At 40.5% G+C, this 13,192-nt stretch overlaps 1 protein-coding gene across 1 annotated transcript; it reads left to right on the top strand.

Moving 5' to 3' along the window:
- The first annotated feature begins 7,078 nt into the window (after positions 1-7,078).
- On the top strand, positions 7,079-7,897 carry LOC122796002 (phosphate carrier protein, mitochondrial-like). The gene has a single exon (XM_044064481.1). It carries the CDS (start codon positions 7,079-7,081, stop codon positions 7,895-7,897), a length of 819 nt encoding a protein of 272 aa, XP_043920416.1.
- Positions 7,898-13,192: the final 5,295 nt, after the last annotated feature.

Below are 13,192 nucleotides of genomic sequence, written 5' to 3'. Positions count from 1 at the left end.
CTTTCCTGCAAAATAAATAGGACATGCAAGAGGGGCAGTTATGTGTCTCAGAGGCTTCGCTTTTCTAGAAAAGGCTTCCCAGCCATGTGAAGCAGAGTTTATCCCTACACTGATTCAAGTGAAACTTGGATCATTGGATGGGAAAGCATAAATATACGCCTGGTCTGGCACCTATGTCTCTGTTAGACAGACAAGGAAGCTTGTAAACACTTGGCCACCTATGTCCAAGTGTATATGCTCCCACAAAGCTGATGGGATCCAAAAGCTATCGAATTTTATTGGAAAGCATGACTAGGTTTAAAAAGGCACCTTGGGTTGATAGCCTAGTGTTTACTATGATTCTACTATGACGATATTGTGTCTGTTACATCATGCATGAGTGGAATTCCTAAGAAACGTAACTACACAGTGCTTAGGAGTTGCCAGTTGGCCTTGAGTGCAGTACTGGGATAAATTTATGCAGCTTATTGATAAGACTGCATTTTTTTTTTAGCTATCAACTTCAGATTGAAGGACATTCCACTCTGAAGACTGCCCATGGTGCCAAGTAACCTAGATATAGCCCTGGTATCCCCACAGGTTGTATGTAGAAAATATCACCTAAGTTATGAGCCTTCGGTAAATGTCCAGAAACTCTGATGCAGGCCACAATATTTGTTATTTGAATTATAAGCTTGAATTTAATGTTGTGTTTACAATATTTCCTGTATCGCCAGTAAAATATAAATATGACAGCTGCCTGAGAAAAACAGTCAAGCTGTGAGAAGACATTCTGACAATCTGGCAAACACCGGGACCCCACTTTCATCCACATCATCAGATGCACTTACTAATTGCCATACCATGGGCAACTCCTGTATGGGTGAATGGCAGAGAGGCAGAATAGCACCAACTTGTTCCAGGCTAGAAAAATATACAAGACAATACCAGCAGCAGCATCTACAGCAAATATGCTTTTTTGCTTATCCTAAATCCCATTTCCTCACAGTTGCATGGATTTCTGGAAATCCAACGATATTGGCAGTCGATCCATGGTTGATTCGTACACCCACATACATCTACATTTATGTTAAAATATATACGTGTGTGCTTGTGTGTGTGATCCATTATCATGAATGGTAAAGCAGTAGAGACTAATGGCAATGTATCAGCTACGCCTATGTGCACAGAAAATACAGCAGTGCAGAGCCAAGTCTTAATGGCCAAGAAAGCTGTCACTGTGATATTGTCCACATACCAGACAACACATGGAGCAACCTCTATAAGTACATGTAGACATCATGTCATATGCCATACTATCACTGTCCCCCGACATTGCCAGTGAAAATGTTATACTGCCATGAACTCCTGACATACATCTATATGTGTCATGCATACTATCAAGTGGTAATACTGATATGATGTAGTTGTACATCCATTATGCAGTGCAGTCACACTATACTGTACCTATACTATAACTGGACTTCAGGCTGTACATCACTTCCAAATAGTGCTTTGTGTATAAATCACACATGAAACAGTTGAACTGTTAATACAGTTGTACAACTCTACCTATTTTACATAATATGCCTATATGTTTATCAGTGGAAATGTGTGAGTGAGGATTCTGACACCATATATGGACACATTACAAATGAGGTGAATGTGGTTCATGCAGAACAGTTAATGACACAAATGCTGGCAGACATACAATGCTGCTTTAAAACACCTGTATAATTCTTGTGAATAGCAACACAGTAGTGTATACAATGAATTCCCCAATGTTGTAAGTGAATCTTAACATGTGATTTTTTTTTGTATATGACAGCATTACAACATGTTGCTGAACCCAGGCGTATCTGCCCATGTAATCAGTATGACATAATATTGCTGTACGTCAGATAATATTTTCAGATTCTAGGTACACACATGCACACCTGTGCCACACTGCAGCTATCACTGTGATGGCTGAATAAGAACCATGTAGAATGTTGATATAGTCCACTACAAGAACGCATGACTTAGTAAAGCAACAATATACATAGCATCATCCAATGTCAGCAGTCCTCAGGAGGCATATTACTGCAGCTGTTATGGAAGGAACATGTAACCAAATGGCAGCAGCAACCATCAATACAGTAGTTCAAGTCACAGATTGGAATACATTGTTAAAAGGCTATAGTACATATACACCTCAACATAGCACATGTGGATGACAATAATACTGACATGTGCAAAGGACATTACTAGGCTACCAACCAACAGCACATACAATCTTAGCTATTATTATACCATTTAAACCCAAATTGCTATATATATGTGATGGATGATAGTAGGGGTCTGTGTGTACATGTGGATGTGTTTGACTTTATCATAGACTGCCTCTGTTCATGTGTGACGTGGCACCACCCCATGACAGAATTAGCAATCACACATCCAGTGCTCTGGATATGTGTTACAGAGGGTAATGGAGGGGATCTGCTTCATGATGTGTGCATGCATCTTTTAGATGATGACATCCTAGGTGTTCTTCAGAAAGGATGTTATGTGAACACAGTGAAACAGGGAATGTTGGATTCATGGTGCTATGTAAAAGCTTCTCCTGAGTGGGTGTCAAATGGAAACAGATTCAGAACATCATACAGTGGCTGTAATATACCACCAACGACATGCTCACCCATTGAATCGGGTCAGATTCAAACACTACACCAATGTAGGTACACAAGCTGAATTCAGTACAATGTAAGACTGGCACCACCCCAGATGTGTGACTTTAACAGTGTCAGAGTGTACTTTATTGAGGATGACATCAACAGTGACTGTTGAAAAGAAAATGTTGGGAGGAATGTTTTACTTAGCTGTGGACTCGCATCCCAGTGTAAAATTGTCTCCACATTGATAGTTGAATAGACACACACACTCAAGCTGATTGCTGTGAGCTTAGGATGCCTACCTATCTAGTTGCACAAGCTGTAGAACAAGGTACTTAACACTAGCACCACAGTACAAGACTGTCATTAATAGTGTCAAGAGTGCACTTTATACAGGAAGACATCAGCAGTGGCTGCTTAGAAGAAGATGTTGGGAAGAGTGTGTGGCATAGATGTGGACTCGCATCTCACTGTAAAATTATCTCCAGACTGAGCACACACTCACACACACACACACACACACACACACACACACACACACACACACACACACACACACACACACACACACACGATGACTGCTGTGAGATTAGAAGCCCTGCCTTTGTAGTTACATAAGCTGCAGAACATAATACTCCTCACTAGCACCACTGCACAAGTTTGATTTTAATAGTGTCAGAGTGCACTTTATAGAGGATGACATCATCAGTGTATGCTGGCTAGAGGATGGTTGGAGGCTGAATTAAATTGCTGTTGAGTCATGTAGCAATGTAAAATTATCTTCTGAATACAACTTGAGGGAGGTCAGCAAGACCTGCGCTCAAGCTCTTCCAACTATGCACACACCCACTCAGACATAGACACACACACAAATTGGCTGCTGTGAGATTAGAACCCCTATCTGTATAATTACACAAGCTAGGAAACATAGTAGGTAACAGTCGTGCCACTGTAGAAGTCTGTGTTTAATACTGTCACAGTGCACTTTATAGAGGATGATATCATAAGTGTATGTTGAGAAGAGGATGTTGGGAGAGCTATATGAAATTGCTGTGGAGTCATCTAGCAGTGTAAAAGTATAGTTTGAATGATACCTGAGTTTGGGTGGCAGGACCTGGACTCATGCTTTTCTGATTATACACCCACATCTATCTAGATCTCGCCAAGGTGTTCAACACCATCCCCCACTCTGGAATTATAGATATACTCACTAAACTAGGTATAAATCCCTATATCACAAGATGGGTTGCCAACTGGCTTACTGACAGAACCCACACTGTGAAAGTAGCAGACTCCAAATCAGACTTCAGACCATTGACAAGTGGAGTACCACAGGGTTCAGTCCTGGGTCTTCTCCTGTTTGGTATCTACTTCTCTGAAGTACAGGCTAACACAGAAGGTCTTTGGCTAACTAAATTCACAGAAGACTGCAAACTAGGAGCCATAATCGAAACTCCTAACGATTTGGACATCCTACAAAAGGGCCTCACTGAGACAGATGCCTAGTGTCAAAGCCATGGTGTCATGATCAATGCTAAAAAGTGCATTGTCATCCCCTTTGGTAAAAACTCTGTACCAATGAACTATCACATAGGTGGTAGTCTGCTTAACACAGAAAGTATGATAAGAGACCTTGGGACACAGGTAGACAGTAGTCTCTCCTTTGATAATCACATCGCCACAGTGGTCAGGAAATCCTTCTATGTGACACACCTCATCACAAAAGGTTTCTCATCCAGAAAAAAAGAGGTCATTGTTCCCCTCTACTCATCACTCATTAGACCCATTATAGAGTACAACGCCCCTTTTGGTATGTACCTCACAAGACATCTACAACTGGAAAGGCTGCAGAAATACCTCACAAAGAGGATTACTGGCCTCAAACAGATGCCCTATGCAGACAGACTCAAAAAACTCCAGCTTTACTCCGTTGCATATCACCTACTCAGAGGCAATCTCTGTCTAACATACAAAGCTATGTCAAACCCAGAGCTGTTGGATATGCTCCACTTAAAGAAATCCCAATCCCTCCGAGCTACATGCTCTAGGGACATAAACCTTGTCACCACAATAAACAGAACATGCTGGAGGGATAGATTCCTGTCCCAGAGACTTCCCATACTCTGGAACAGACTACCTATGTCAAACAGAGCTCCTCATTAGCACTCAAGAAAAATCTTGATGATTGGATAGGTAATACGAATTTCACCCCGGGGATCACTTCTGTGGTTCTGCTTCACAGGGGCACACAAAAAAAAATGTTCTTGGGTGTGAAACCAGGTACCTTTTTGGCTAGGCTTGTATAGGCCCTATGGCCAGTAGCCTAGTACCTACCTATGAACCTATGAACATACACAGAGGTTGACTGCTGTGAAATTAGAACCCCTATCTATCTTATTGCACAAGATAGAGAACTCTGTACTTCATGGTCGCACCACTGTACAAGTCTGATTGTAACAGTGTCAAAGTGCACTTTATAGAGGATGATATCATTATAGTGTTGCAGGTAACATATACTGGTATGAGACTTGCTTCCAAAGCCAGAACTTGTGATATGATTGTGTGATCCCAGTTTGCAAAAGTACATATAAATACATCTTGGCGATCTAGTTGCAAAAAGCTGTCATAAATGCATATTGCAGAAGTGAGGCAGACATGTAACCCTTTCTAGAATGTTGTGTAGATGATACAGACGCAAACACACACTTTGGAAACACCAGTAGTGAAATGATGGAGTTATGTGTTTTCATATTCAGATGAAGGTATGCCCACAAGTTACTGGCAGTATCATTGGGATATGATCCCAGATGAGCAATGTCCAGCATCACTATAAACCATACCAAATGTAACAATGCAGTTACACTCTGTAATTCTGGAGTCTGTTTGACAGTGGCCCAAGTCTTGATATATCATTTTGTAGGTGCATTGCTGCATGATGAACATGAATATTAGACAGTACATGTTCAGGCATGCACACATTGAATTGCCATACTCTTGTGTTTATGAATGCATTTCCATGTAGTGCATAATTATAGCCCAGTAACCAGAGGTAGACAGGCTATACCTCTTCACAAAGTGCATTGCTAAGAAGCTGATTTGCGAGGATGATAGCAAAGTATTAGCCTGTGCATGATTCGAATTTCAGGAATTCAACTTAGACTTCTGAAGTAGCAGTGTCCACTGATGCTCATTGCCAAACTGTGTGCAAATAGGGACATATAGTAACTTACATGATTAGTGTTAACTGCAGAATACATGTGCTTGTTGTTAACGTGTCCTTGTGTCATGCTTGCAATATCAGAGAAATTGATAGCAGCTAGTATAATGTGCATGCTGTAGTCTGTCTTTGAAATGATGGGGACAAAGTTTTATTACATAAATAACTGCTGGCCTTGCCTTCTCCATTTGTGCAACTTTAAGCGCCAAGCAAACGTGGTCCTTTGCTTAAGGAAAACAGTGGAAAATTTAATGTGGCACATCTTCCTTCATGCAACCAGGATCAGTGGCAATGAGCAGATGTTAGCACCCCAGACAGTGCTTAGTGTTGAAAATAGACCTGTTACGTAGCTTTTTCTGTGGCAAGGGTGTAAGAGCACTGAGCTCCTGTTCAGAACACAGGTAAGTAAGGGATGAAATTGTGATGATTCTCTTTCTTTACAAATGATGTCAGGATGTCACTACCTATGTAAATGTGATCAGGAGTGCAAATGTGACTGTCACTGAGTACACTAAAGTATGGATCCAGTAGCGCCTACTTTAATACACTTGTACAACTAGTAGCTGTTCTGCAGGCCTCACTGCAACACACAAATTAACTGTGTATACAGCTTGCTACAAATGACAATTTGAAATGATTAGTATGACTCAGCAGATACGCTATATGTGCAAGGCTGGATATCCTGAAATGTGTGTGCTGTATGCTTCTTCACAATTAGGTCAGTTTCCACATCATATTAGATGAACATTTCATCTGTTACCACATGAACATGACACAAAATAAATCCTACAGGAGATGTAGAAACCTTGCATGCTACAACAGCAATGATCCCTTATTGAATAAAGGCAACATGTTTGTATTATCCATCAGCAGAGTCATGCCAGTATGCAGAAAACATGATATGACCTGTACATCTATCAGACTAATAGATACACACCGTAAAGAGGGAAGGAGTGCATGGGTACATACTAGGAGAGATGGACATACACATAACAGTGTTTTGTGTAACGTAACATTCACAGACATGTTTTTGGTCAGTTTTCATTATTAATCTGCCATGCTCAGTAGCATGAAGTAATTGATATGGGGGTAAAGAAGAGTTAGGAAAGGGACAACAGGCTTATGACAAGCAGAACAGGGTTGGATAAATATGTCATAGTTGTGTGTATGGATGTCAATGGAAATATTTTTTTGGCCAGTATCCAATATATCTCCATGAGAACTCATAACTATGGCAAATTTTAAGCTGTGGGTGATTAATCATATCATAGACATGAAATACTATGCACTGTGTGGCTTTGGTGGTTTCCTGAGTTGTGGTATTACACACACTGCTGTTGTGCCGTTGGACTTGGTTGACCTAGCAAAGTACAAGAGTATTTTCAATGGTTTCAGTGTCACAATCAGAGAAGATGGTGTGAGTGGACTTGCAAAAGGATGGGATTCTATGCAGGGCTTGCGCAAATTTGCTTTCTATAAAGTCTTCAAAACTCTATATAACAACTTGCTGGGTAAGGAAAAGGCATATGTGTGGCACACATCGGTATACTTGGCTGCATCTGCCAGTGCAGAGTTCTTTGCTGATATTGGTTTGGCTCCAATGGAAGCTGCTAAAGTGTGTATTCAGACACAGCCTAGTTATGCTCTAAGGCTTAGGGAGACAGATCCAAAGATGTATGCTGAAGAAGGACTATGGGCATTTTGCAAAGGTGTTGTTCCACTCTGGATGAGCCAGATCTCATACACAATGATAAAGTTTGCTTGCTTTGAACATACCATTGAGGCTTTGTACAAATATGAGGTATTCAAGCCCCACAATGAATGTTCTAAACCTGAACAGGTGGTAACTTTTGTTGCTGGATACATCGCTGGTGTGTTCTTTGCAGTTGTTTCATATCCTGCTGACTCTGTGGTATCTGTATTGAACAAGGAATGTTTTTTGTGTCTTATTAAAGAGGATTACACCAGCTGGCAGGTTTTTCATGGTTCTTCACTCAGCCTTCTTTGTATTTTTTCTTTGACATATCATAGACATATAACATCGCAATAAGAAATGATGTGACATGCATCCGCAATTGTAGCTTTGATGCTATGGGCAAAAAAATAAATCTTCAGTCAAGTGATTTCTGTCAACATTAAACATAGGAAGTTACACTTTGTTATATCCAGCAGTGTACATAGCTGTCAGACTTCTTCATCTTTCATCTTTTCTCGGTTAGGGGCACCCACTAATTGTTTCAAAGTAGTTCCTTTACTCTACCTTAACTCTGTATTCATATTGCACAGCATGTTTAATCACCTTTGAGTGGAGGTAAGTGGAATCATGTGGCCAATGGCAAAAACTCTCCAGGTTTTGACATAGGACATGAACAGCCATAAACAGCCCCTCAGCATTGGTGCTCAGTGCCCAAACTCCATGCAAATGCAGAAAACAGAAAGTGAAGGCTTTCTTATGTGCCATTTCTGGCCATGTGTGCTCTCTCTGTTTATATTTTCTGACCAAATAAAAGGTGTAAAAATGGGGTTCATAGGAAAATGGTAAAATGGGGTGGCAAGCAGAGGGAAGAAGAAAGAGGAATAGATGCAGGAATGTGCAGGAGAGAATTAGGAACGAACCATAGATATTCACTTTTTCCACTCACATAGACAAAATTTGATAAATCTAAACTGTCACCACAACATGGATGGGAGACAATGTAATGATGTTATATAGTCAATTGGACCAAATCATTTGTGTTGAGAAAACACATGTCCAATGTAGAGAGCTATGTATGAAACATTTTTTTTTTCTTGGACAGGCACCCATTTGTTTATTTTTTTTTTATTTTTGCAATTCAAAAAGACATGAATGTTGGGAAGGGAAATAGGAATTTGGGGGTCAGGTAGGTAGGGTAGGTGAGAAAGTAGTTGCAAACAAACAGGACAAACAAGACAGACACAGGGATGGTGATGGACACAAAAGGATTGTGGACGGCATGATGGGGATATGTAGGGGACATTAGAGGCACATGCACATCAAGTGTGGAAACAGTGAGGATCTAGTCCTCACCTTCAGAACTGTCATCAGTGTCCCCTTCCTCAGTTCCCTGTGACAGTGCTTGACTTGGGAATCTGTTTTCTATTTTAATGAACAATCTCTACAGGTTGCTAATTTGGGCACCAAGGACAATATTTATTAGATCATGTACAATCCATGGCAGCTCCTGGTGGGAGACATAATCACCACCTGCACTAATACTCCTGGGGGTGCCACTGCAGCATCAGATAGGGTAATGCTACCTGTTGTGGATGGGCCATGTAGTGCAGGGCTGTGGAAGCAGTACTGTCAAGTTACGTCCCAAAGGTGCTGGCTGTCAATGTGACAGGTGATGGAGGCTTGTTAGACCAGAATGCAGTGGTTGGCTCCATTCCCTACTGAAGAATGTTGTGATTCCAGGTAACCCACACAAAAAAAGAGAGATAACAGGTAGGGTGAGACAAAAAAGAAAACAGAATATTAGAACCATGAAGTGTTGCATTTATGCTTTGCTACGATAAATATGCTTTTCTTATTAAAGTAGCTATAGAGGTTTCACAATCCCAAAAATGATTATGAATTGTTACAGGTAATCCTTGGAAAAACACATAGACCATATATTCTTTTAAACACACTACAGATTAAATTAACAATTATTGCTGCATTTCAAATATAAAAATGGTATTTGTTGAATGTGAATCAATAGTTTATTTGTGGGAACTGAACCCATATAATCTGAATACACTATTACACTTGCCTAATAAAATTATCAAGGATGCAAAAGAAAGCAGGTATGCTTGCTGTTACAGTTAAGATATGCATGTTGAACCTGATGCTGATTTATTGATTCACAATATATTTAGTACAACCAGAGTTAGTTGTGCTGCAGACATACCCCTTGCCTATATGAGTCGCTTCAACCCCTCAGCATGTGCTTCTCTGTTCACTGAGATTTCCTCTGCAGCTGTAAAATAGAAAATGAGAGAATAAGATACATGAAAGCATTATGCATATCAGCCTTGGCTGTCTACAGCATTAAAACTCATTTTAAGTCACTTGATCTGTATGGTTACAGAACTGGGGAGTGTCAGCAGTTTGAAACTCTTCCAGCCATTGGTTAGGTTGTGCTTGCTTCTGCCTCTTCAGATTACTGTAGTGGTGCCTACACTGCTCCACAGTGCATGTTATCTCAGTCTCACTAGAGACAGCCTTGGCTAGGCTATTCCAATTTCCTTGTGCTGAGACCCAGTATAGTCCCCCTGCAGTAACCTACAGCTGTAGTGTCTTAAGGAGTGTAACCAATATTTTGGAGTCCTCCACACCCCACCTCTGTGCCCTGAATTTGGCACCATCCTCATCATCTCCTACCATATCTGCAAAGGTCCTCCAACAACAGTTGCAATGATTTCCCACCAATTAGTAATATTGCATTTTATGACCAGTGTGCAACATGCACAACAATGCCAGCTGCTTTGCACAATGGTCAGCAAAGAGAAACATTGCAAAACAAAGAGGAAGGGAGTTTATGTGGCAACAATGATGATGTGACATTTGGCATTGATTTATGGCATGCATGGTGCCATACCTGGTCACACTTTGTCTAGTGGTCAACACAGAAATGATAAATGACATGGCTTTTAAGCCATGAATTTGAAGGGATCAATGGAATGATTTGATATATATTTTGTGGGGACTTACACACTGCTAAAAGTAATTTGTACAATATGCAATTCAAGCCTATGTAAAAGGGAATGCATATATTTCCACATGCATGATTACTCCTTATTGCCACAAAAGAAATGCATGCCAAACATGGTCATTAGAGATATACAGTTAAAAGAGTGACTGGTGTGTGTGTGTGAGACATTAAAACATCCTGATTTATGCATTTTCAGGTTTGATGCAGGACTAAAGCAAATAAAATGCACTTTATTCAGCTGCTATTACTGTATCTGTGCTTCTTCCTACTTTATTACTTTATTTTGCTTTTTGCTGCTTGTTCTTAAAAGTGTCCAGTTGCATTTATTCTGATGCATTTTTTACTGCTTGTTACTAGCCTGATTAAATTGTAACTGCTATTATAAGCCTCTTAGTTTTGACTTAAGCACTTGGGCTTGAAACTAGTTGTCTTACATAAGGAAGGGTTGCAGTCTACACTCTTGTGGCAGGAGAGGCAGCTTACATCCTTCCAAGTTGGGAAGTTCAGATTGAAGGCTTATTGTGTCTGTTATTCTAAAAGTGTCTTAGTTCTGGCTTAAGCACTCGGGTTTCAGGCCAGTTATTTTACATTAAGAAGGTTTGCAGTCTACACTCTTGTGGGAGGAGAGGTGTGGCCTCCACTTTTCAGAGCTGGGAAGTGCTGGTTGAAGGCTTATTGTACCTATTATTTAAAATGTCTTTGTTCGGATTTAAGCTCCATTAACTGGAGCTGCTCTGCATTTGGAGTACTTTGCCAGAGGTTCATAGTGCTTCTGCTTGAATCCAAGCCATCCAAAGCTAATAACAGGAAATAACACTTATTTAGAATTTGATCTGCGCTTTTTCATCTCTATTTTACTGTTTTACTGCATTGATTTGTGCCTTTTAGACTGTTTTTACTGTTTGTGCCTGCTTATTACCTGCTCCTGTTTTGCACTGAAATATTGCTTAGTTAGGATACAGTAGATCCAGACTTGCTGAATCTAGCCTGTTTTTCATACATTTGAACTCATATCCAACCATCTTACATTAAGAAAGGCTGCACTGCACCCTTATGCAGAAGATTGTGGATATAGCCTTATTTGAGTTGGGGACTGCTGGAGGAGGATATTTGTTGTGATTTCTTATTGGCAGACTAGTTTAAAACTGTTTAATTTTACCTGTATATAAGCCTCATGTTTGCTCATAGCTGTGCACCATACAACAGGCATTAGTGGTGCCTTGGATACACATAAACACCTAGAAACTGTTTTTCCCTTAGAAACCAGTCAGTGAAACCCTCCCAGGTTCCCTGCTTCTCCGTGGGCAATGCAGCTGCATATTTCTGCACTGCAGGCATCTCAGCTGATCATTGAGCAGCATTACCACCACTTTTCATCCCTGATCTTCTATAGGATAAGTGCCCTTGTTATTCCCAAAGCAATAGCTGGTCTAATTTGCCCTCTCACAAATTAGTAATTAAGAATTACCTACTACTATGGGCAGTCAGTTTCTTCAGCAGCCTGATAGACATGGGCATCCTGAGGCAATGTAGCAATTGCCTCATGTATACTGACAACCACTTGCTCCTAAAGCAAACAAATACAGTATGTGAGAGATGTAACTATACCATGAAACTCGAATCTGTCCTCTCATGTAACAATAAACAGGACATCAAGCAGGTTATCAACACACACACCTCCCCACTCACACAAGATAAGATCAAGACACATAAACCCACACACACAGAGGTACTCACGAAGAGCCTACCAAAAGACCAGAGATCTCCCAAGCGCAAACAACCTACACATGCTGGCACATGGACAGAATCCACCACTACACATAACAACACATATATTAGTGTCTCAGTAATTAAGCCCCTAAGGAAAAAACATCAAAACCTAATGTCCTGGTCATAGATGATGCAATAGTGAGGCAAACAGATGTCCCCCTTACCAGGGTGAACAAGGAGAAAGTCACAGTCAGCTGCCTGTCTGGTGATAGGATCCATCAAATTACACACTCACTCAACTCACTTAGCAACAATTACTGTTATAGTACATGTTGGAGTGAATGACTTGTGATGTACCTCTCTGGACTATATAAACAAAGAAATGACTGAACTCTCAGATTATGTGTCCCAGGCAGGTATGTCCTTAGCCCTAAGCAGCATTCTACCATCACCTAAGATGATGCCACAATACAGACAAAAAATATTGATTTCAATAATTGGCTTAGCTTCTGGTGTCAGACCAGGGGATCCAATATTTGACAGCCTGAGAAGACATGTTTGACAGACCACATTGCTTTTCCAGAGATTAGATTCACCTGTCTCCGCAAGGCTTTTGGATATTGACAAAGATGCTTGCCATTCCCATAGTGCCTTTTTTAGGCAATGTCAAAACAACAAAACTTCCGATGTAAAGAAATCCAGTAGAGACAAATGTAAGGTCATGCTGCTTAATGCAAGGAGCCTAAACAGTAAACTGCACTTCCTGGAAACACTCTTCACTTGGAAGATGTGACTTGGTTCAAGGCCACAGAAAGCACACCGGCTGTACATGGCTATAATACCTTTCACATGTTCAGACCTCAAAACAAGTGTGAAAGAACCAAAGGTTGAGATGTATCCATCTTCATTAAATCCACATA

Source organism: Protopterus annectens, chromosome 2.part2 (genome assembly GCF_019279795.1).
Source record: "Protopterus annectens isolate FY-2018-M chromosome 2.part2, PAN1.0, whole genome shotgun sequence".
Classification (NCBI taxonomy): Eukaryota; Metazoa; Chordata; order Ceratodontiformes; family Protopteridae; genus Protopterus; species Protopterus annectens.
The sequence above is the reverse complement of the archived record's forward strand: the minus strand, read 5'-3'. Positions and strand labels throughout refer to the sequence as shown.